Source organism: Labrus mixtus, chromosome 16 (assembly GCF_963584025.1).
Source record: "Labrus mixtus chromosome 16, fLabMix1.1, whole genome shotgun sequence".
NCBI lineage: Eukaryota > Metazoa > Chordata > Actinopteri > Labriformes > Labridae > Labrus > Labrus mixtus.
The window spans coordinates 21,712,781-21,737,885 of NC_083627.1; the positions used below are offsets into that span (position 1 = coordinate 21,712,781).

Below are 25,105 nucleotides of genomic sequence, written 5' to 3' on the forward strand. Positions count from 1 at the left end.
GGGATGAGGTTTTGATGTTGGTGTGCTGTGCCTTTTTGTCTCCACACATAGTGTTGTGTGTTCCTTCCAAACAACTCAACTTTGGTTTCATCTGTCCACAGGATGTTTTGCCAGTAGTGCTGTGAAACATCCAGGTGCTCTTCTGCAAACTTCAAACGTGCAGCAATGTTTTTTTTGGACAGCAGTGGCTTTCCCCGTGGTGTCCTCCCATGAACTCCATTCTTGTTTAGTGTTTTACGGGGCGGTTTTAAGCCGAGGTCTACCTCACCTGGTCGCCTCTCAACTGGAAGGTCGAGGGTTCGATCCCCAGCTGGGCTACATGTCCGATGTGTCCTTGGGCAAGACACCTAACCCCGAATTGCTCCCGCTGCTTCAGTGGTGGTGTATGAATGGCATTAGTTACTTCTGATGGATGATACTACATAGCGACCACTACCATCAGTGTGTGAAAGGGTGTGACAGGTGGTGTAAAAAGCGCTTTGAGTAGTCGGAAGACTAGAAAAGCGCTATATAAGCTCAAGTCCATTTACCATTTACCAAGTCCATTTTTCGTATCGTAGATTCGCCAACAGAGATGTTAGCATGTGCCAGAGATTTGTGTAAGTCTTTAGCTGACACTCTAGGATTCTTCTTCACCTCATTGAGCATTCTGCGCTGTGCTCTTGCAGTCATCTTTATAGGACGGCCACTTCTAGGGAGAGTAGCAACAGTGCTGAACTTTCTCCATTTATAGACAATTTGTCTTACTGTGGACTGATGAACATCAAGGCTTTTAGAGATTCTTTTTTAACCCTTTCCAGCTTTATGTAAGTCAACAATTCTTAATCGTAGGTCTTCTGAGAGCTCTTTTGTGCGAGGCGTGGTTCACATCAGGCAATGCTTCTTGAGAGTAGCAAACTCAAACCTGGAGTGTGTTTTTTAAAGAGCAGGGAAGCTTTAACCAACACCTCCAATCTCGTCTCATTGATTGGACTCCAGGTTGGCTGAGTCCTGACTCCAATTAGCTCTTGGAGAAGTCATTTGCTTAGGGGTTCACATACTTTTTCCACCCTGCACTGTGAATGTTTACATGTTGTGTTCAACAAAAACATGAAAACATATAATTGTTTGTGTGGTATTAGTTTAAGCAGACTGTGTTTGTCTATTGTTGAGACTTAGATGAAGATCAGAACACATCTTATGACCAATTTAATCAGAAAACTAGGAAATTCCAAAGGGTTCACATACTTTTTCCTGCAACTGTATGTAGGAACATGTCTAAAGGAACGCCTTTTTTATCTTGTGTACTTTTTAACTGTAAAAAATAAATGTATCAAATCACATCAAACAAATATAGATGCAGGTCTCCACTGAATTATTTTCCTCATACTTTGCTGTTGTTTATTATAGACTAAAAAAATGATCTGAATTCCCCAGACATAATTCATGTAGAATATTTTAATGTGTAAAAAATCTTGCTGCTGATAGTTGAAGATCTTTACTGTTACTTCAAGGACCGAACAGTGACTGTTTTACAATGATTAAAGAAAATCATGATGAGTAAATTAATGAAAAAAACTGACTAATTTGGCAGAAAGCGTAACAGGAAAAAAATTAAGAGGTTACCTACAGTTTAAAAATATATTATTGTTCAGTTATTAAAGATTTAAACAATGGTTTCACGTTTTGAAAATTTGATCTGTATAGTCACTTTTTTAATTTGTACATTTTGTTGATTAAAATTGTCATTGGCAGTGTCATTTGCACTATCAACTCAAATCTCGCGATATCAGGGGCCTCTCCCTTGTCACGTGACGTGGAGGCAGCTTCATTTCGGTGGACGCTTCGAACGGTAGGAAATGGAAACCCTTTTGAATTGTTTACCATGAGTTTAGTTGAAAATTATTTTAATTCCACCAACAAACGCACGAAGGGTTGACCAAAAAGCTAGCAGAATGCGACGCTTTTTGAAATCTCGCTAAAATGTATGAGCTCGTAATTATAGCTGTGCATGTGGAGCAGGGTCTGCGTTCTCCATCCTTATGTCAACTAGCTTTGCACGAAATTGCTGCTTTTCCCAATAAACTACTTGTTTGAGCAATTAAAAAAAACGTTTTTCTTCAGCATGGGAATGATTTAAGAAAATGTGTTATGTTTTCACTGAACCCCTGTCAAATGTTTGATTATGTATTTAAAATGTCCCATTGCTTCGTAACGTGACGCCAGTGCTCTTGAAGCTAACCCTCTGTCGTTGTAGTGACTGTGTCATTGCAGACACCTGAACATAGTATTGATGGTTTCAAGTGTTTGTTTGTATAAACTCCAGCAGCGTGGAAGCTCCTTGTGTCTGTGCTAGTGTTTGAAAGCTCCAGCATCGAAATGTACAAAATAGAGCATGTCATCGTGGGAAGCGAAGTGAAACCCGCCGCAAAGGAGATGAAAACGGAGACTCTTGTCGGTCCTTTGCAGTCCTGTAAGCCCAACATTTGTTTTTGAAACATCATATTTTTTTGCTTTGTTGTGAATCTACCTTTAAGTCTCTTATTTACTAATCTCCAAAACCCATGTTGTCTTATGGTGATGCAGACCAGCATGAGAGTCTGCAGTGTTTCCAGTGCTTCATCACATTCTGTAACGCCAAAGCCAAGGAGCGACACATGAGGAAGAGTCACCGGGAGCTGTACAAGCAACAGCTGCAGCAGGTAAACACAATAAACATGCAAGCTCAGCTTCCTAGAAGAGATACAAGCCCAGATAATCAAGTCGTGTAAGAGCGGATGGTTTAAGTGCTGAAACCGATTATTTTCTGTATTAAAGAAATTATTAGTTAATTGCTTTGTCAATTTATTGTTTAGTTTTTGATACATGACTATATAATGACATATCCCATTGGGAAAATTGGTTCAGCCAATTGCTTGTTTTGTCTTAAAAACTAACATTTCTCACATATGAGATGTTGTAATTAATGTAATTAATTCGCAGGGATTCCTTCAGGTAATCAAGATTTATGAGTAAGAAAAAAAACCCAATATTAATCAGCCAAGATCTGTCATTGCTGAAAGCATTTTTTGTAATTGTATTTTTTAATTTGTTATGGTATATCTGCATTAGCTGTTATTAATGTTTTTAATTTGTTATGGTATATCTGCGTTAACTGTTCTTAATGTTTTTCATTTGTTATGGTATATCTGCGTTAACTGTTATTAATGTTTTTCATTTGTTATGGTATATCTGCGTTAGCTTACAATGTTGGCAGGGCTGTTATATCAGTTATACTTCTATGTAGACTTCCTGAATATTTAAGTCTTTTTGTACATTTTCATTTTCAATTATGAACTGAAGACATAGTTTTGTTTGTAAATGTCCCCCTGTGAGTAAAATTAAATTTTGTAACCGTTTGACATCCTTTTTAAGAATCATTGAAAAAAGCATTGGGTGCTGCTTTCATATTTTAAACCAGTTTTTTTTGCACTTCATTTTGCAGACTGACACAGTCTTCACTTGCTACCAGTGTGACAAAAGCTTCCCGTCTTCTGAGATGCTCAGTGAGCACCAGGTCAGCCACAGCACAGAGGAGAAGCCTTTCAGCTGTACCTACTGCAAGAAAACCTTTTTAACCTACACTGAGGTGAGGACGCAGCAGGTAACATGTTAGCATGTTAGATTATTAAATAACCGTTTAAATGTCTATGCTGTTTGTTTAATGTCTTGCAGGTGAACAAACACAGAAGACACGATTGCATAGGGCGAAAGTTTCCCTGCAGGGATTGTGGCGCCCTGTTCCAGAGTACTTCACGACTGCGCTACCATCGCATTGCAGAGCACCCCAAGGGCTCGTTAATTGCTGATGGTGTCAACACCTACCAGTGCTGTAAATGTAGCTGTGGTTTTCAGACAGAAAAAGAACTCCTGCAGCACCAGGAAACATTTGCTGATAGTGTTAACTGTGACGTTAAGCCCCAGGGTAAAAAACGCGGCCGTAGACCGAAGAACGCAGCTCAAGGAGGGACGATTGAGGGCAAGAAGTTCAAAACGGAAGAGGAATCAGAGGAAGGATGTAACGACTCTACAACGGAGGGATGCTCATCTAATGAGCCACAAACGCAGCTCAAAATTCCCTGTCCTGAAGCAAACTGTGATCTCCTTTTCCCTTCTGTTACAGCACTGCGGGCACACAAGAGAGGGGAACATGGGTCGACCTCTCTCAAGCCTCACAGATGCACAGAGTGTGATGAAAGCTACGCTCAACCTGAGCAGCTCAGAGCTCACATTTCTCAGTCTCATGGTTCTGAATACAACTGCCCCACCTGTGTAAAGAGCTTTACAACAGAGGGCGATCTGCAGATCCACCAGAACACCCACACTGATGGAGAGGAGGTAGCAGAAAAAAGATAATGTACAGTTAAAAAGACTGCAGCTTCATCCTACACCATTCAGTTAAATACTTGTCAGAGTATTTCTTCCTATCCCCTTTGTGTAGGTAGATATGTGAATAGTTTAGGGTGAGTATTTGAAGGGAGGTTATGCAACACAATTGAATTATGGAAGTTGCTTCTGGACTGACATTTTTCAATTGCTTTTATAAATACCATACATCCTACACTTGTGAATAAAACTGTACCAATCAGTGCATAAACATGATTAACTAGTGCCATGAGCTCATGGTGTTAATATTACCGCTACTGTACTGGAAATATTTATATTAATTGAAGATTATCTGGTTCATTCCAACTCAATTGTGGGAATATTTTGTATTTAATGGTGAAGTTTATTCTTAGGAAAGTCATTAAGGTTACAATTGTACTTGGAATGTAAGTCCTATCATAAACAATCCAAAATCTCCTGAATGGGCCACTGTATACAATGCTATGCCTTGCCTTGACGAATGTTGTATTCTCTGGGTCTTTGTTTACTCTTTCAACCATTAAATTGTTGCTGCCTTGAACAAAATGTTTGTCTCTAGTGTTTTTATTGAAGGGCAAAATGTAAAGGGGTTTGTCAACTAAGACAGAAAAACACCAAAGTAGTCTTATTTACATTAACGTAATAGTCGTGGGTTATGGTAGAGACTGTTTTTGTCCTCTGTAATTTTAAAGATACAAACTTTATTTGTGTGAGAGATTTGAGATTTTTTTTCAGAAAGTTGTTAAACAAATGATCTGAAATCATAATTTTGACCATTATGAATGACTATAACCAGAAATAGACAATTTAAAACTGCATATTCGTAGTATAATAAGTACAGTAGTGTCCTACTTTTAGGACACCTGCTCCTTCAGGTGAATACATTTATACTACCAGTAGAAGTGATGCATAGTAATAGTTTTAAATAACATTTGCATCTTGACTATTCTTTAGTGTATTGTTAAAATTAAAAGTAGGGGTAAGTACACTATTACATTTTAGGTTTTACTCCTGACATGTATGGTATATCTTATACTTGAATGTTTAGATTTACACATTTAATCTCTCAGAAATTACTTTGCTATGGTTTTGAAAAACTATTTCAAACTGCAGTTTGAATTAGTTTAATATATTAAGCAACATAATATATATATATATAAAACTTGTAATATTCATTGTTTACATTATAATGTATTGCAACTTTTACCAAAGTAGGTGATCTGAATATTTCTAAAACTCTGTTGTTGCCAAAATTATGTGTTCAGGTTTTATGCATTTTATTTCATGAACAAGAATTGTAAAAACAATTTTGATAAGAGAGAGATTTTGTATGCAGTAGAAGTCGCGCAGTGTTTCGGATCGGAGAGAGTCAAGTGTCGACGAAGTTCGTTTTCCCATGATGCATCTGTGTTTCCACTCTATCTCGCGCCTTTGCCTCTGCGCAGTCCATCTTGCTCTCTTCATATCGCTGCTGTCAGCCTCTGCTGCCAGCGCGCCGTCCGTGTTGTTGTAGTAAATAATGGCGGCATCGGGAGGCGGATTATCACCTCCCGCTACCGTCGCGGGTTTAAGCACACTAGCTCCGGCCAAGGCTCGTTTCCCCGGTCGACCATGCACGGCTCGAAGCAGGCTGCGGTCGGAGAAACGTTCCAGACGCGGAAGGCTAGGCTCGGACGATGGGGAGCTGGCTGACGGAGGGCCGAGGCCCGTAAACATCGGTCTAGCGTTGAGCGAGGACCCGTCCCTGCTGCGCCTGCTCGGGGTGGCGGAGAAGCACAGCCGGCAGAGAGATGCGGGGTTCGACTCCAGCAACAGTGAGGAGGTGAATAAGCTAACTATAGCATGTCAGCTACACGGGTTACGTTTCGCTATATGGAGCACTTGGATGCATTTCATTTCAAATAGCAACATTAAAAACTATTTGTGTATTACTTAGTAAAAATATTTAAGCTAATGTAGAGCTAGTTAGGGGGAACTTACCCAGCGAACACTTAACCATTGTAGCTAGTCGTGTTCCTGCAGGCTATGTTTAAGATTGGTTGGTGGGCGAATGTTTCCAGTCTGCCGCCTCTTCAGATATTAATAGTTGATAACCTGATTTAAATTGTCTATATCAGTGCTGTAAGTTGAAACAGCCATATATTTAAAGAGATCAGTGTCCGCACAGCTGTGTTTGTTTGCAGCGGAAGAGCGGAAACTTTGGCGGTATGATAACAATCGTGAACGGGTGTTTGTTGTAGAAACCGGGAAATGTCTTTGTTTTTATCCCCAACTCAACATGTTTGTTGAGATCAATTCATCACACATACACACTATCAATCTTGTCGTTGTTGAAACGTCGCTGTGACTTAACCTGGAGTTGACTCTCTCCACGTTGGAGCGGTCAGCTGACTGCTCGGTGTTTTGAACGTCAGAATAACAAAGTGGGATGCTAAAGGACAAGAAACATCAACGTTACTAGTTACAAAAAAGATGCAGAAATTGGACCATCCACTCATCATCTCGTCCAGTATCTAGCCTTTCTTAAAACACACGCCAGTACAGTCTATGTTTACAAATATTCACCTCCACCATCACGCATATCTCCAATTTTCATATTGGGGGTTTAGAGGTTAAGTGGTTTGAAAGGTTAAGCTAAAAAAATAAATAAAAAGGTTTTCCTACCTTTTTACAATTGTTTTTAGAAAAGGAGCATAGTTTAAGCATGTCAGTGCTCTGGCATAAGTGGAACAAGCATAACATTATTGCTTGCTTAAATTTTCAATCCAAATGGATGAAGATTAACATACTTGGGGCGGCAGTAGTAGCTGTCTGTAGGGACTTGGGTTGGGAGCCAGAGGGTCGTTCTCGTGCGGACCAAAAATACAGAAGCTGTTCTGGTAGCTGGAGAGGTGCCAGGGCACTTCCCAAGTACTACTGAGGTGCCATTGAGCAAGGCACCGAACCCCCCACCTGCTCTGGTGCGCTGAGCGTAGCAGCCCCAGACTCTGACATCTCTCCAGTAATGCATGTCCACATGTCCTGTTTGTGCATGGTTGTGACGTGGGCCTATGCGTGTGAGAAGCATGTCTCTAAATAACGGAGTGTAAACCAGAATTACCGTAATTAAGTATTTCAAAATTTTGAAAAAATGGAATCGAGGGTTGTTGTTAGACATACAGTGTTTGAGGGATGGTGTGATTGTGAAGTGGATTGATGTAGTCTTAAATTACTGTAATTGTTATTTTACTTTTACAAAAGCCCATAATGTAGCCTGATAGTGGAAACATTAATAGTTAGATTATTGTTTATTATCTGATGATACTGTATCGATTAACAAAAACACTGTATTTATTTTTTAATATTGCCAAATATTTAATATATCACAATATTTTCAGTTTTAAATGATGTAACATACCATATTTTATTGCCAGAGTGAAATACAAAGTTCAGTTTATTAGACCCACCTAATTATTTTTTACTTATATTCAGAAAGTAATGCTGTAGTTTTTCTAGACCATCAAAGACTACATCTTGCAAGAGGCATACAAAGACATATTTGACCAACGAGCAAGGACTTGAATCTGCAGCACAATATAGGAACTAGTGTGTCATTGACTACCAAGTTGGTCTGCTTTAAACCCATGCAAGATAGGATTCTGATAATGATATAATGCCAAATCGGATCTCATCATATTATTTAATCTTCCGAGCAGGGGGTTTAGTGTCTGACATCAGTCAAAATTCACTGATGCAATCCCTTTGGAGTGGACTGTAACAGAATCACATGGCCCGGGCTTAAGCTTGTGGATGCTGCTCAACTGGAGTACCATACGTCACTCAGTGCATCTCTGCATCTCGCACTCATGTGCCCTTAAGTGCTTTTGAATGGACTCTCATGTTGATGAATATTTGGAGCCGTTACTTTTGCCCATGACAATGGATGTGAGTTATTAAAGATGAGGTAGGCTTTTGTTTTGCTTTAGTGGGACATCTTCAACTCGACATGTTTCTGAATGAGAGGTTGCTGGATGCATGCTTTGCTTCAAAGTGTCTGTAAACTTATGTAGAAATGAAGTATGAATTGTTATCACTCTTTCAGGGTACATGAAGCTTACTTAACAATTGCAGTTTGGCTGAAGTGCTCCTCTAATTAACTAAAGATAAAATATTGCATATATCATTCAGTATACTGTATCTCACAGGTCTTGTGTAGAGATGGTGAATAGGTAGTGAGCCCGATGAATTTTGTTGTTTTTAATTGTTGACTCATATATTGAAACCAAAATCTGCTTGGTTTGTTGCCTCAGCAGCACACTGATGCAACACTGTAGTAAGAGTAAAGAGCTTTGACTGTTACTGCAGCAGCAGGGACAGTACCTGATAATCCATCTATGGACTCAGAAATGGGAGGAAGTTGAAAAAAGAAAGTAGATGTTTGAGTTCTCACCAAGGGATGTATGGTTGTATCAGTTGACTCGGTATCTACCGATAGCTTCCTTGTTGACACGTATCAACTGATCAGCAAATAACGTGGTATACACTGTAGGTCAGAAGCCTTTTTGTTTTTTGCATCAATTTAATGCTGGCAAGCTAGTATATCCAACTGCTAATTCACAGAATGTTTCTTGTTGGGTAGAAGAAGAAGTCATCAGTTGTACAAACTCTGATTCATCTTCATGGTCAAACGTGAAAACGTCAGGTGTGTGGGAGTCTAAGATCAGCAACATTTACTGTGTACGACATGTTCAAGTGAAGAATTATGAAAAGAAACACAATGGTATTGGAATCGTCAATCGGCTAAATTGTTATATTAAACATTGTTATTGGCCAGTGAAGTTTAATGTAAGGTTTGACTTTCGATTGAAAAGTTTTTGTAAGCGCTGACATTTTTACAATTTCTTTAAATATTAATGATGAAAGTATTTCATATTTGGTACATTGCTTTGTTTTCCTTTTTTTTCTCAGAGATTGATGACCGCCAATATTAGCCACAACGGTAGAGGGCTCTTCAGTTGTAAAATCAAGAAACATATTTTAAACCATAATCGGGATGTAAAGTAGAACACAGACATTGGCAGCTATAAGGGCAGGGTTTGATAAGGAAACAAAAACATTTTATCGCTTTTCATTTTGACTGTCAAAATGTAAATCTCATCAGATCAATTAAAATAAATCTAGATTGTGACACGGTAAATTTAAGATCAGCGACATGACTTAATCTGTTTCTCGACATGCATTATGATGGAAAATATACACACAGACATGTGTCTATGCACCTGAAACTTAATCACTGTTGTTGATTTAATCACAATATACTCATGAGAAAAAGTAGTTAGTTGTTTAATTACAGGGCTCAACACAAACTTTAAAAGTGATGAGTAGAAAAACCACATCCCCTCCCTCTGTAATTTTCACTCACCTTTTTAATTTGAGTATTTAGGACAGTATGCTTTTATATATCGAACTCAAATATGATGCAAGTTATTTTCAAAGCTTTATTACTGTCTAGACTAAACTCTTTAAGTTTCATTTGAAAAAAAAAGACACAAAAAATTATGAAAATGTATTTTTAATCAGGAAAAAATCCCTCCCTCCTTTCCTGTCTTAAAAAACAAGTATATGGCAGCTGTTTTCTTGATCTTTACAGAACTAGCAGGTCACTTGTTGGTTGTATCCAAGACTTATGCAAACATTTATCTTGTTTCTTTTCTTCCTTAATAAGACAGTTGGCACTGATGGCAGCCAAATGAAGCCAAAGGAAAATAATCGGAGGACAATTTGTCATATTTGTAGCCCATGACAAACTGGCAACTGATACTGACTTTTTCTTATCCTCTTCAGAAGTGCTTTTTTATCTTGGCTAGCAAACATCATTTTTTAAACGGCCAGTTAAGCTTTAAGGTTTATCTTGGTGCAAGGATACGGTTTTGTGTTTTTTTTTAGCAGGTTGTGTACAGCATCCCTATCTTTATTAATAAATGTCCAGATACTGCATTAACACCAAGCTAACGGTTGTTTTTGTCTGTATTTGTCTCCAGGAGGAGGATTTCACTGGATTTGGGACCTCGTCCGTTCGTCCACAGAAATCTTCTGGCACTGTTCCCCAGTCTTCTCCTCTAGGAGCTTCAGATTGCTCTCCTGGAAAGCCTCTTATTGGAAAAATTATGCCCAGGACCCCAAAACCAGCTCTGATTGGAAAAATTGTCCCTAATGTCCAAAAAGAGGGCCAGGACGTAAAAGACATCGAAATACCAAAAGTGGTCAATAAACTGCGAGGCAAGCAGGTAGATCTCACTGCAGCAGAGCAGGCTTCAGGTAAACTTAGCAGCACAAAGTCAGCTGACTTTGTCAGGAAAGCAGGAAAATCAGCAGACTCCCGCAGCTTGAAAAACCAAACCACCGCAGCAGTTGAGCTGATTAGCACTCAGACAGCAGTCATTGGCCACGATAAAGCTTCTACAGTCAAAGAAAGAGGCGAGGTGTCAGAGGACTCCGGCACGGACCAATCACAGTCTCGGAGAGCCGTGAAACGCAGGAGGGGCTTTCCATTGGGGCACGCTAGACACACATCTCAAGCAGTTGCCCTGTCCTTTCCCAAACGGCAGCGTAAGAGGACGGCTAAGGGAATGGCTACTTCACCTGAGGCAGGTGCACAGAGCGGGGAGGAGGAGGAGGCGGCGGCGATGCCCCTAAAATGTAAAGCTACAGATTCCCCATCAAAAAGAACGCACAAAAGAGGACGGCGATCTTTGTTTGGGCACAGGCGGAAGCAGTTGAAGGACGGTCCACTCATTAAGTACCCCAAAGTTGCTCGCCATCGCACTAAACGTGTTTTTTACGCCTACGTAGCAGAGCCCATTCCAGGCACAGAGACCCCTGATGGGCAGCTACATGGTCCGAGTACTACTCCATCACATGGTGAGACAAGCTTATTTCCTGAACAAGTCCAGCCAAGCTCAAACAACTCCTTTACCACGGTAACGAGCGGACGATCCTCACGCGTTATAAAAGCTCCAAAGAGGTTCTTGGACGAAGAAATGATTCCATTTCCAAAAGGTTCTCTGTCAACATACCTGAAGAGTCAAAAGAAAGAGGACGGAAAACCAAGTCCATCATGTCAGGAGTCAACCTATGACGACAGCTCGCTGCTGTCGGACAGTGACTCTGAGTCTGAGTCTGAGTCTGAGGTTGAGAGTCCGTCTGCTGTGACAAAGTTCCCATTAAAGCCAAGCCCAGGCACAAGCCACCTCGAGATCTACAAGAACCTCAAGAAACTCACCTTGAAACTTGCTGAGAAAAAGAAAAGCCAGCCAATCCCTCAGGGAGATGACACACAACCTGCAGAGGGTTCGACCTCTAATGTCAAGAAGAGGCGGAGGTCCAAGGTCATGGTGGAGGAGATGGACTCTCCCGGTGTTGTGAGGAGACTCGCCATCGTGGTGAACAAGGACGTGCAAGCATCTTCACATATGCCATTGGGAGACAAAGGCAACAACAGCTGTAAGGATTTTCTTTGATATTAGTGTTTAATCTTTTACAACATCTCTCCTGGATTATCATTGAGATGTTATTTGATCTTAATTAGACTCAAATATTATGTTCAAGTTAAACTTGTTGAAATAAGGTTTTATTTAATCAGCAGATACGTCTACATTTGTTGGGGGTTGTATCAAAGCCTTTCTTTATTTTTGCTTTTTTTTGGTGCAGGTGAAGCAAGAAGTGAAACCGGGGACAGTCATGAAGTGTTGGAAGTTAGCGGACTCAGCCATCGGATCGGTCTTAGTGGAGCTAATAAGACGATGCTCCACCTGCTGAAGAAAGCAAAAGTCCAACTCTTCAAGATTGATCAGCAGAAGCAGCTGAAGTTGTCGCAGGTAAGAAGCTGAGGTTAAATCTGCAGATGTATAAAGAGTCTTAGTGCTGAAAAACTTCAAAGATAAGTATGATTATTATTTTTAGTCTGAACTTTAATCAGAAAGCAAATAGCTACTTCGGTTGATTGGGAAAGTTGTATTAACATCTCTAACTTTAAACTTTTATTTTCTTTCATTGTCTTGACCAATAGTTTGGCTCCAAAGAAACACTGGTACCAGTGAGTGGAAGAAGGAGGAGGAGGAGACGAGTTGGCATATCACCCAAAGATGATAGTCCACAGGTAATCAACATTTCATGTCAAAATAAGTGTTTGAGTTTTTATCTTTCCTAGAGAATCCCCACCAGTGCCTTTGTTTGTGTTTGCTGAGCTCATGGGAATAAGTACACAGGATAATTGTCTTTTGGGCCTTTAGAGTCCAACATAAAGGAAACATTTTTTTCTTCTTAAATAAGACATGCAACCCCAATATCAGTTTTTATGTACTAAACAGGAAACAGAAAAAAATAAGTATTTATTGTTTTTGGGATCTGTTAATGTAAAGATTACACAACATAAAGGGTAGATTGTGCAGTAGCACTTTTTATCTTTTTGTCATCATAAGAAATTCATTGGGAGGTTGTTTTTCCTAGTTTCTATAGCTGTTTTTAACTGTTTTCTTTTTTTAAGCTCACAGATTTTTTTGTGTCTGTTTGTGTGCAGGAGCAGCCACTAGGCGGTCCTAGGATCAAACATGTCTGTCGTGCAGCAGCTGTGGCTTTGGGGCAGCCCCGTGCAATGGTGCCTGATGATATTCCCAGACTTAGTGCCCTGCCACTGCACGAGAGGGAGGGCATCACCTTTTCTCCTGCAACAGAAGGTACAGAGCATCTGTGTGTCCTTGTTTGTCAGTAGAATGTAGCTTTTCGTTGTCTACACCAACAAAGGCAGAGAACTTCAGGTCATTTCACATTGCCCTGTTTATGTGCAATGGTTTTCCATAACAGCGACGTGTAAATCTCAAGTTGTTGGTCTTCACGGCACACCTCTTTTGCCTCTGCAATCCAATAACACTCGTTGAAATCACACACTAGGACAGCAATATAACTGAGCTGTTTGGTCCTGAAAAAATATGGAGTTGTCAAGATGGCTGTAGTGGAATCTCTGTGTCAGAGCTTAAAGTACTGCGGCGTGAGGCTGTGAGGGGAAGAGAATTAAAATAAACACATGTGGAAATGTGTATTGGATAGCTTGATCAAGTTCGACTAAATCGCAAGAAACGCTGCTCTCACATTCAACCTAACTAATGTTACTAGCCAATCAGAAACAGAGTAGGTGGGTGTCTGACAACACTAGAACTGAGGGACCTAGCGATGTAGCATGTTATGCTAGGCGCCGCCTAGGCACATTTCCAGCCGATATGATCGTCATTTAAGACAAATGAACTATGTGATCGATCTCCCTCACTCTGTACCCCTCAGACATGTCGCAGGTCTTTATACTCTGCAGGTGACCAGAGAGAAAGAGAGAGACGTCCGCCCTCTGTCTTTTATTTTATTTCATTTATTTTCCCGTTTTGTGCAGCTGCTTGCTGCAGATGTGGTTATCTCTTGGTTTTGCTGCGTGTTGATAAGAAGCCTCCCCGCACAAGGGTCACTTGTTACGATAACAGGATCACAAGTGAAACTAATTAAAACAAGTGTTTTGTTATGTTGCACAGAACCCCCGAAAGCCAATCGGTGCATTCAGTGCAAACCCAGAAAAAAAATAAAAATAAGAACACATCTTTACTACATGACCAAGCGTCAGAAATAAATCACATTCTGGATTATGTTTAAATGTTTATGTTTGCCATTCGTACACATGCAGAAACAAACCAAAATAATGCCAAACTAAATTATACATTAGCCACACACAGAATACTTGTATATAAAAAAAAAACGTTCTGCAGGGCTGGAATAAACACACTCTCCAGTCCACATGTTTATAAAATGATTTTATTCAAGTGAATGCATTCATCATTGTGTGAACATGTGTCTGATGAACACAGAAGAGAATTGAAATCGACACTAAAGGATAAAAAGATTAGATCAGTGTTTCCCCTAGGTTTACAGCGTTGGGGGGGTGGGGACAAGCCGACATGCCGACACGACGACACAAACACTTGAAGGAATCTTGGTGTTCATGTGTTACTTTTAATGACAGCTGTCCTTTTCTATCGGAAAGGTATCCTTAAATGACTTCTTTCCCTGATTTCCGACTATATCCACTATCCTATCCCTACAATAAAGGTACAAAAAGCCCAAAAAATAAATCTTTTAAAAAAATAAAAATAATAATATATATATATATTTTTTACTTGACCTTCAGGGGGGCGGGGGGGGGGGGGCGGGGGGGGGGGGGCAGCCGCCCCCCCCAATATAATGGTAGGGGAAACACTGGATCATAATTATAAAGTTGTGATCATAATTATAAAGATTAGATCATAATTATAAAGGGATAAGTTGGTGCAGAAAAAACGCAGGTCGGACTTGAACCCAGGTCTCCCGCTTGGAGCACCATAGCCCCTATAAATGGGATGGACCTAACTGCTAGGCCACCAGCGTCAATCATAGCCACGTGTGTAGCCTATAATGAAAAAAAGCAGGTAAACAATACATAATTGAGATCAAGTGTGACTGTGTGTGAGATTAATTGTGCCTTAAGATAGTTACAGACAGTCATGGTTCAGTGAGGAGTAGAATAGTGTAATATAAACTATCATGTTTCTTTGGAGGACCTGAACAATGATCCATTCTGTGACACAGAATCCATGAGTCAATCTGAACTGCACTGTGTGATCTGTTACACATTACTGTTCTATTCCACAATGACGTCAAAGTCAATTTTTCCTTCTCACTACAAATAAAAGACACAAACACCTTGTTGTAAAACTTCCAGCTCAAAGCCCATATGTACATGTAAACAACAGCCGCCAGAAACCCTCGAACAAATAGAACCAAACATGTAAGATTGGAATGTGCAAAGGTAGCTAATGTACTAGCTACACCGATACACAAGCTAATGTTAGCATTGGGCTAATATGACTACATATATGGTTTCATATTTGATGAAGACAAACAATCTGCCCACATCAAAACAAAACTCACACGTCCAACACTCTGCCATAACACTCTCGATAATGAAGGTTGTCCACATTTCATAACCGTGCTTGTGCTTGTACTGTGCCAAAGCATAGCTCTTCCAAGTGTGCCAGGAGGGCCAAGGAAGTGAACCGTGCTTCAGCGCAGATCGGAGTACTCACACTAGTCAAACGAGCTGGACTTTAGGTGTGAAGCGTGCTTGGGCATGGTGCGGATTGCCTTGTTGCTGAATTTTAACCAAGTCTGGTAGTTTCCATTAATACTGTAGCATCAACTGTTGCCTCTGTGTAGTTGGACTTACTCCCACCTTGTAGTAGTCAGGATCAACATCATTCATTCACAGAATGGCCGTAAAAAAGTAAACAACTTGATAACATTACCATCTTCCAGGTAGGTTTTTTTTATAATCTCATTCATCTGTTCCAACTTCATTGGCATTGTCCAGAGCTAACTTATATTCTGCCATTTCTTTATTGGCAAAACTACTCTGCTAGTTTATTATGATGAAAACGTTCACCAGCTAAAACTTTCTTAAAAGCTGCCATGGTGATGCCACTGCAGCAGTAATAAACACAGCGTAAAAATTATAAGAATTTTTAGCAAACATAATCTGCTGAGCACAAAAAATAAATAAATATATATATATTAGAAAACCTGCTCTTATTAGCTCAATGTAGTTGTAATACAAATACTTAAAAATACACAAAAATATCTTTTGTCACACACAGATTAGCCACCGCTGTTGGAAAGCTTTACCCAACACTGGTCGAGTGAGCATCACTCAGTATGAGGTGAGGAAGTGACGCTTGACAAATGAACACATTAAGTGCTGGTAGGAAAAAAAAAACTGATCTTTACACAAGATTATTCAAGCTACCGTCTTCATTGTGATTATGACAGCCATCACCTCTCAGTAATGTGTTTCTGTCTGAAGTTGCTTTGGGCCAGCTGGCATTAAAATACTCCCATTGGGGGTTGCAAAGACCCCCAGGGGAATCAAGGGATTACAGTTTCAAATGTATTTCCTGGTATTTTCTAATTAACAAGAAGTCAAAGAATCAGTGTATTTGTCTGAGACCTGATGTGTTCATGCATTCACCTAACTCGATTCTAGAGTGACTCCTTGGCTTTGTTCAGACTGGTTTCCAGATTATTTAGGAAGCCTTGACAGGAAAAAATAAAAAAACAGTACTGTGACATATACTTTATATAACTGATTCAGAGCCACATGTTTTCTCTAAAAAAAAAAAATGTCTCACTCTGTACACACTGGCTGATCAAATTTGATTTGAGAGTCAAGTACACAAGCTTCATTCATCACTGATGTTTTTTTGGTTTGGTGGAGTTCTGAAATGCAAAATGATGGAACTCCCATTTCTCTTTCATAATACTTCTACTTCTATCTATATATTATCACAGAAACCCAGGCTGCTAGGCTAGAGATGTCTGGACACACAAAGCAGATATGATCACGCTGCAGACAGTTTGAAAACCTTGTTTGAGAACAAATCTGTTTTGACTGCAGTCTGAACAAAGCAATTTCCTCAGGCAGCCAGTAGTAACTGGTAGCTGTAGTAGTCAGTTTTGCTTGTTAGCGGATTAACAGTAAATTAGCATATACGCTTCTCCAATCACAGGAGCCTTCCTGCAGTCTGAATAGTAAGTTCAAATGTGTCTGCCCCACATCACAGGTACTTAATAATAATGTCTATATAAATGTTGTTGCTCTCTACCCATCCTCTCCATCTCTCGCTTGCAGATGTGGCCGATGATGACGATGACATCGCTGATCAGGGCAGAGCTCAGTGGGTTGTCTCTCAGGAGAGCATCCGGAGGAGGGGGCGAGGAAGGGGAAAGGGAGTCGGCCACAAGTTCAAGAAAAGGAAGATCCTAAATCAGTTTATTCCCGGAGGACTCCGCTCCCGACGCTGTGGTATCTGCGAAGGCTGCTTGGTAGAGGAGGACTGCGCCGAATGTGTCAACTGCCTCGACAAACCCAAGTTCGGGGGGCCAAACACCAAGAGACAGTGTTGCATGTAAGTTGGTTTAATAAAAGCTACAGTCCTCCTGATTGATGTGATGCTGTCAACAAAATTCATATATTTTAAAATAGAAAATCTTTAAAAATGCTTTCAATTCAAAACCAGATAAGGAAAGCAAGTTGACAGTCAACACATTCATAGATGTCTGCTCATGGACTAATAATCTAATTAAACTCTTGATTATTTTTTCCTTAGATACAAAAAGTGTGCCCGGATTGAGAAAGCAAAGATGGAGCGCTTCATCAAACCACTGAAACGTAAGTCTCTAATTAGAAGATGCTCCTGCTCTTGTTTAATTCTAAAACTATTTTTAAGTTAACTGTAATAAAACCCCAAATCCAAACGCTTTGTCATAGACTGCTTAATAAATCATGCGGCCCCTCTTTCTCAGTCAAGGCGAGGCGAACGTCAGGCTCTGATTCCAGCAGTGAGAATGCAAACTGGATCTCTGGAGGAGCGGGAGAGGGATCGTCTTCAGTGGCTCCTGGGGTCAGAAAACACTCCCTGCGTAACATCAAACCCCGCTCATACAGCAACCTGCTGAAGTCTGAATCTGAAGAAGAAGAGGAGGAAGAGGAAAAGCAGGCAAAGGCAGAAAAACCCACTGTCAAGTCAGATGTTACTGCCGCTAGCAACAAAGGTAACTAAAGTGTAACTAACATTGGATTTACAGCAATAGTTGTAATATGTCATGGCAGTGCTGTTGGAAGTTAAAAATGTGTCTTAAATCCATTTCTCTTCTTTTTCGTGATCTTGGCACTAAAGATTTCGGATCACTGCCTGACAACCTTCTACCTGAGGCCGTGAAGCATCGCAGGCCTTTCCCCAGAGGGGCCGTCGGCAGACCCAGAGCTATCAAGGTAAAACCTCCAGCAGATTACCCCGCCTCGCCTTCATTATACCTCTGTATCAAACCTGGGTCAAATATTTGTTTGGAAAATGTTTTCTAGATGTTGTCAATTTAAAAACAACAACACACAGCCAAATCGGTGAATTATTATTTTAAAAAAGGACCATTTTGAGTTTAAGTGACAGTTCAATGATAAAGACAACAAACACCTCAACCATTTCCAACTTGGCCCAGGTCTGCGTATCACCTATTTTCTTCTCAAATGTAAAATTTGTTTGAGTATTTTTATATCAACTTTCACATTCAGCCTCTGCTAATCTTCTGTCTCTTTAGTTTCCTCTTCATGTATCACATCTGATCTACATTTTTACCAAATTCATGATAAAATAAAGCACAGTTATCTTTGAATCAAACACCAAAATCAGGCTAACTGCACAGTATGTCCTCACTTTTTTAAAACATCTTTTAAAATTAAATCAAAGAATATAAAACAAGAATAGGAAGCCAAAAATCAAAAAATACATTTAGACGAAAGAACATTAAAAATCCTTATGAAAACTGTGTACATAATAATATATTTAAGACATTTACAGTTTTCCCTACCTAAAGTTATTTTTTGCCATCAAATAACAGAATGCTGACATGAAGTAAATACTTTCAAACAATCCATCAATGAAATTAACTACCGCTTACTTTACATTTTTTAACGTGAATCAAAAGAAATATTCAGTGATCATGTGTTTTATAGAATCATTTTAAAGAAATGTAACCAATGATAATAGTTCCAGTTAGTGAAAAGTCAACTTTAATATTCCACAGATCATCAGTCAAATCCACCACTGCTTTCTAACACTAATAATTGACATGTTTGGCTTGTCATAACTAAGATGAAGTGAACATTTAGGCTCTGCTGGCTGATTCTTCTGCTTCTTTTAGTTGGCATGAACATTTGACTTCTTCGTACCTTGTCAAGGATCTTGACTTCTTCCTGATTAGATTCTAAGTGCTCCTGCAGCATGGCCCTGGCTTTTCACTGCTGATGCTTCATTGCATGTATCGTCTACTTTTCTAAATGCCAAACTCCTCTTATTTATGTAAAAACGCTGCTTCAAGTGTTGAGTTTATCTCCATCTGTGTTTGTTGGTTTTGAATTGGTACAGTTGGTTTTGTCACCTCCATTTAGCGATACATCTTTAAATCTAAAACCCCTTTGTCACAGCATCTGTCCACTCATCTGTGTTTCACTCGATGATTTGCAATGCCTCCATCCTACTAGTCCCAAAGCATCTATAGAGGAAGCCGCCATACATTGATGTCGACATAAAAACAAGTGTAAACAACAACATGTGATCAACAAGCACTTTTCATGATCATCCAGGAGAGCTTCTCTTTTTGTTAGCTGTAGGTGCACACTGCTCACTCACTACAGTGCAGGAGTGCAAATGTTTTTGAGAAAAGTGTTTGCATGAATGCATCACTCATTCATCTTTAAAAATGGCACATAAAAATACCTGCGTGCATGTGTATGCTAAACTTGTAGACATACTGTACTTTGTGTGCATGTGTCCTGATTTGTGTTGTGGCAGTTTGCTTATTTCCTCTGTGGAGCTTTTGTGCATAAAGGAGATGGATGAAAGTTGTAGTAGGCAAAATATTTTTGTAAATTTCCTCCAGAAAAACAACAAACTACAACACTGGAAAAACATGTATGGTGAAAGCAGATTGCTAAAGAAAAGTGGCAAAAGTTACTGTTTAAAAACAAACCAAGAGAACAGAAATATATGTTGTACCATTATTCTTTCTCTGTGTTGTACCAACAGTCAGTACATGTGATCAGCCGCTTATCTGTTTCTCACGGGGTAATGATCCATATGAGAGTAGACACAAGAGATGTCAGCCTTTTCAATAACTAAGAATATGACAGCAGAGGTACCACTAAATCTTTGTGAAACAAATGATAAACTTCAAAACATGACATGGATACGATGTCTTTAATCAATAACAGAGCCCTTATATCACGAACCAGGTAACACTTAAAACAAATTCAGTATCTGTTTGGCATTAAGCATCCATCAAGTCTTTGTGAGGAAGTCAACAAATCCGTCTGGTAGACAAAAGTTAAAAAAAAGAGGCATTTTGAAAGTGTTTTTTTTTTTTATTATTGTTTTGTAACCTGAAAAGTCTTTACTTATAAAACCCCTTGAGATGGTGTCATTTGGGTCCATTATTTTTTTCATCTACTTATCTTTGAAGCAGAGAAATGCAAAATTTACTTATCTGTACATTTACTCCAGACAACACCTCTGTGTTTATTTCTATTGCTGTTGAATGCATTTGCTTAATTTTCTTCACTCCTTCCTGCTTTTTTCCCCACGCTAACACGTTACTTTCAAACAGTGCTTCTCCCCTTTCCTGTCACTTTGGCTGCTGCCGGTCGCCGTCTCTGCATGTCACTAGAATCAGTTTTATCTTTTGGAACGTATGGTGCTGGTTGGCTTAGGCAGTCCCCTCCTTCGCAGGAACAGGAGAACATGGAAGAGATGGAGCCCAGAGACACTTTCCCAGACTCCGACCTGTCCAGGAGCCCAATGCCGAAGCTGCAGCGGCAGCTACGAATACATTTACACCGTCTGCCTGATTCTGTGCTGCAGTGTTTGGATCAGTGTGCTTCAAAGTCCCATCCAATATTGTCCCAGCTTTTAACACAATATGCTGTTTCAAATTCATCACATCCCGCAACAGAACTGTCCCCCCCTGTCCTGCATCCCGCTTCTCCACTTTCACCAACAGACTCTGCTCAGACATTTCTGCTGTTACGTTTGCACCGTTTGCCGGAGTGTGTGAAGCAGTCAACTTTTGATTTGCACAAATCTAAATCCTCATCATCACAACAGCTCCAGTCTGCACAGCACACATCTCTGACAGAGTCAACGATGTGTTTGAAGGGCGATCCAGAGGTGCAGAACCCAGATGACGCTAACATAGATAACATGGTGTACAATGGTGTGAATGTTCTGTCTCACATTGCAAATCCACACTCAGAGTTACAGGAGGGCAGGCAAGAGGACCAGGATGCAGAAGAGGATCGGCCCGAAGAGGAGGATGAAGAATCTATAAACGAGACAGTGCTGCAAACATCTCACACACACTATGTCCTTCGTTCTCAGAATCCTGCAGAATGTGCAGCGACTACCCCGACAGGGGTAACTAACGGATTTCCCCAAAAGGGCCTGTCGCAGAACAAGTACAAGATCCGTGTTGACTTCAAGGTGAGTCCATCCACAATTGTTGTGTGGCAGTCTTATACTTTGCATATGAACTTGATCGAGAATTACTTCACAGCAAAAGTGTTGTAAACTGACAGTCAAAATCTGTTGACAAATGTCAAGATTCTATTGAAATGAACAGTTCAGGAAATCTGGACGTAAAAAAAATATATGAATGAGGATACTTTAAAAATCTAGTTCTTCATGATTGTTTCACTCACTGCAGCTTTAATGACCTAAGTCTGGCTTGAAGTCCCGTAGAAAAGATGTTTTTTCAGGGTTATTGATTTCATTATTTTCTTAAATTAAAAGCAGGTGTTACAAATGTGATTGTATGTGTTATATTAAAGTGTTCTTCATTATCCAGTTAAAGTTTTAAATACAATACTGGTGAATAAATTAAACATGTTGGGGACCAGCCATGCTAAAAGTTATTAACTTATTATGAAGAAAATAAGTTCTCACTAATAAGCTCTTTATTCATATTAAAAACAAATGTCTTTTGTTTTCTCTTTCCAGGAGGACTGTGCTGTGCAAAATGTTTGGCTGATGGGCGGGCTCAGCGTCCTCACATCTGTCCCAACCACACCCCAACCTGTCTGTCTGCTCTGTGCCAGTAAAGGACGATATGAGGTCATTAAGTGATGTTTGGCCCATAGCTGCAAAAGGTTGATGCTCTGCAGTACCAATAATAGCAATTTGACTAATCTGGCTTTCTTCTGTTATCAACATCCATCAGATGATATTCTGCCAGATCTGCTGTGAGCCTTTCCACAGTTTCTGCCTCTCACCTGAGGAGCGCCCTATCAAGGAGAACAAGGAGAACTGGTGCTGCAGGCGCTGCAAATTTTGTCACGTGTGCGGCCGTCGAAGCAAGAACACAAAGGTTTGTAACCCAGCGTCACTTATGATGTAAAAACACACATCTACTAAAAATGTGTATGGCTCTGAAAAAAATAGTTAGGTGCTCATGTGTACACTGAAAGTCTTTGTCCTTCATTTCATCATTCCTCCTGTTCATACCTGTTCATGCAGGATTCTGTGTTTTTGTGGAAGTGACTTTTTATCCACAGTTGTATAGACTTAACTTGGAATACATTTATGCACAAAACACAGGTGTCCTTAAGTTATATGGTGAACAGATGTTATCTATCGGTGCCTGAAGATATTGTACAAGAGATGCTAGGATAATGGATAACGGTAGTGAGGGCTTGTGAAAGAGGTACTAGGTAGGTATTTATCCCACTTGATGCCCTTTTTGTTTTTGTCCTCTCCAGCCGGTGTTGCAGTGCAGAAGATGCCAAACCTCATACCATCCTTCCTGCCTGGGACCAACTTACCCTAAGCCTATGAACTGCAGCATACCTTGGGTAATTCCTTCAATAGCCCAGGAATATTTATCTACTTGCTGTGCCTCGTGATTATTATCAAAAGATTTCATCAATTTAGTTTGTGCCAAGTAGAGCCTACCTAGAATAATCCAACAGTTGTGTGATATTGTTTTGTTTGTGTAGGTGTGCATGACATGTATTCGGTGTAAAAGCTGTGGTGTGACTCCTGGGAAATCCTGGGACTTGGCCTGGAACCACGAGCAGGACCTTTGCCCTGACTGCACTCTTCTCCACAATAAAGGTAAGACCTGTGAGAGGTACCGCTGTTTCCTGAAGCTATATGTGTGAGTGCAAAGAAAACATTGTTAATAGATGATTTAACAGATTATTCAAGTGTCTTGGATTTGTATATAAAGTGTGTTTAATAGTGTAAATGTGTGGCACTGGAAATGGACAACATGGCTAATGTGTTTGTTTGTTTTTTACATCAGGAAATTTCTGCACAGTCTGCCACAAGTGCTACAGTGACAACAGCAAACACTCACAGATGATACAGTGTTTCCAGTGCAGCCACTGGATTCATTACTCATGTGAAGGACTTTCAGGTGATCAAGGTTCTGCTTGTTATTTATGAATAAAAATCCAGAATGTTTATAGCGACTACTCCAAGATGTCAGCATTAGTGATTTGATACATTTCATTGTTTATAATGTCAATTTTAGCTACATGTAAAGAGACATACATCAGTACCTAGCTTAATTTTTTTTTTTTTTTAAGATTTATTTTTGGGCTTTTTTTGCCTTTTAATGGAGAGATAGGACAGTGGATAGAGCTGGAAATCAGGGAGAGAGAGAGTGGGGAAGGACATGCTGGAAAGGGGCCACAGGCCGGATTTGAACCCGGGCCACCCGCTTTGAGGACTACAGCCTCCATACATGGGGCCCACTAACCACTGCGCCACCAGCGCCCCACCTAGCTTAATTTTAACCATATCCTTAATCTTTTTTGTTTCTATTGGACATACATAATGATTTAAAGTGCATAATTATGTTGCTACTCTCACCTTGACCAACATCATCTACTCTACAATGTGTCATTACAGATGAGCTGTTTGGTTTGATGTCAAACCAGGCAGGAGAAGTTCCTTTCACGTGTTCGCCCTGCAGCCAAACTAAAACCAGCAGCTTGAAAGGGGAGCTGCAGTGCAGGCTGATAGATGGACTGCAGGAGGTGCTCACTGACCTCCTCTCCAACAATGCCACACAGCACCTTCTTATCTGCAAAGCAGTAAGGATCAACCACATTGCTATGACTCCCAAATATTTCGAGGGTGCTTTTTCCTGGAGCAGTTTGTTCTTTTTTACACCTTTCTTATTGTTTGTCTCTACCAGATACCTAACTTTTTTATCTTGTTTTTTTTTTTTTTTTTTACAGTGTCAGGAAACAAACAAAGAGGACGTCAGGGAATTGCAGCCAGTCTGTGATCTACAAGCTATAGAGAGGAGGTTTGAAAGGGGAAGATACTCCTCAATAGTGAGTATAATTTGTATGGTAATCTGTCATTTCAAGGTTTCAGCATACGATCATGGTCTTGACATTTCCTGTTTCTATTCCAGTGTGTGTGCCAACCAAGTTACAACACTGAACTAAAAAATAAAAAATGTTTAGAAATGTCTTTGCGGAAGCCCTGACCTCTTTGTTTTTCTTTCTCACTCACTCAGAAAGCTTTCCATGCAGACATTGCCACTGTGATGAGGAGGTGGCTGAAGGAGGAGGAGCCTCATCCTGAGGATCAGAGGCTGAGCAGCCAGGCCAAGGCACACTATGTCAAAGTAAACTGCTCTCCCCTCATAATCTCCTGTAATGATTTATGGTTACTTCCTCTGGGTTAACTTTAGATGTGAAGCTGAGAAACTGAACGGATTATAAACTTAAAGATAAAATAAAAGATGCTGCCCTTCACCATAATTTTACTTTTCAGAATTTTCTTTTGAGCTTACTCAAATTGTCTTTTTTTTTCCTCACAGCTGGTAGAGCGAGTTTTTGGCTGGTTTTCTTCACACCAACTGAAAAAGTGGAACTCAATCTCGGAGGAATTCCCAAGGTACATTTATTACAGTATACAGCAGTGTTGTAGTCGAGTCCCCAGACTTTGAGTCTGAGTCCAGTCTCAAGTCCCCAGTGCTTAACTCCCAGCCGAGTCCCCATTACCCAAGTAGAAGTCCAAGTTTGAAAATCAGGGCTTGAGTCCAGGAC

At 40.1% G+C, this 25,105-nt stretch overlaps 2 protein-coding genes across 6 annotated transcripts in view; both read left to right on the top strand.

Moving 5' to 3' along the window:
- The first annotated feature begins 1,743 nt into the window (after positions 1–1,743).
- Positions 1,744–4,929, top strand: LOC132990830 (gastrula zinc finger protein XlCGF52.1-like). Of its 3 annotated transcripts, none has more exons than XM_061059306.1 (5): positions 1,744–1,831; positions 2,306–2,452; positions 2,566–2,681; positions 3,464–3,607; positions 3,694–4,929. In XM_061059306.1, the coding sequence occupies exons 2-5, from the start codon at positions 2,359–2,361 to the stop codon at positions 4,372–4,374; spliced, it is 1,035 nt and encodes a 344-aa protein (XP_060915289.1). In that variant the 5' UTR covers positions 1,744–1,831; positions 2,306–2,358; the 3' UTR covers positions 4,375–4,929. The 3 variants fall into 3 exon arrangements, with proteins under 3 accessions (XP_060915289.1, XP_060915290.1, XP_060915291.1); XM_061059307.1 differs by having other exon boundaries at positions 1,784–1,831; positions 2,309–2,452; XM_061059308.1 differs by having other exon boundaries at positions 1,830–1,964.
- A 912-nt stretch (positions 4,930–5,841) lies between these two features.
- kmt2ba (lysine (K)-specific methyltransferase 2Ba) overlaps positions 5,842–25,105 on the top strand; it is a 30,379-nt gene continuing 11,115 nt past the window's right edge. The window contains exons 1-19 of one of the 3 annotated variants that reach the window (XM_061060202.1): positions 5,842–6,205; positions 10,404–11,865; positions 12,073–12,239; positions 12,431–12,520; positions 12,941–13,097; positions 17,120–17,396; positions 17,598–17,659; positions 17,794–18,042; positions 18,168–18,262; positions 20,772–21,521; positions 22,038–22,151; positions 22,258–22,404; positions 22,796–22,888; positions 23,033–23,150; positions 23,341–23,454; positions 23,952–24,136; positions 24,284–24,382; positions 24,571–24,681; positions 24,877–24,953. In XM_061060202.1, coding sequence (XP_060916185.1) covers positions 5,903–6,205; positions 10,404–11,865; positions 12,073–12,239; positions 12,431–12,520; positions 12,941–13,097; positions 17,120–17,396; positions 17,598–17,659; positions 17,794–18,042; positions 18,168–18,262; positions 20,772–21,521; positions 22,038–22,151; positions 22,258–22,404; positions 22,796–22,888; positions 23,033–23,150; positions 23,341–23,454; positions 23,952–24,136; positions 24,284–24,382; positions 24,571–24,681; positions 24,877–24,953 — 4,670 coding nt within the window. In that variant the 5' untranslated portion in view covers positions 5,842–5,902. The remainder of the gene's footprint in view (positions 6,206–10,403; positions 11,866–12,072; positions 12,240–12,430; positions 12,521–12,940; positions 13,098–17,119; positions 17,397–17,597; positions 17,660–17,793; positions 18,043–18,167; positions 18,263–20,771; positions 21,522–22,037; positions 22,152–22,257; positions 22,405–22,795; positions 22,889–23,032; positions 23,151–23,340; positions 23,455–23,951; positions 24,137–24,283; positions 24,383–24,570; positions 24,682–24,876; positions 24,954–25,105) is intronic. The other 2 variants (XM_061060201.1, XM_061060203.1) reach the window with 2 other exon arrangements.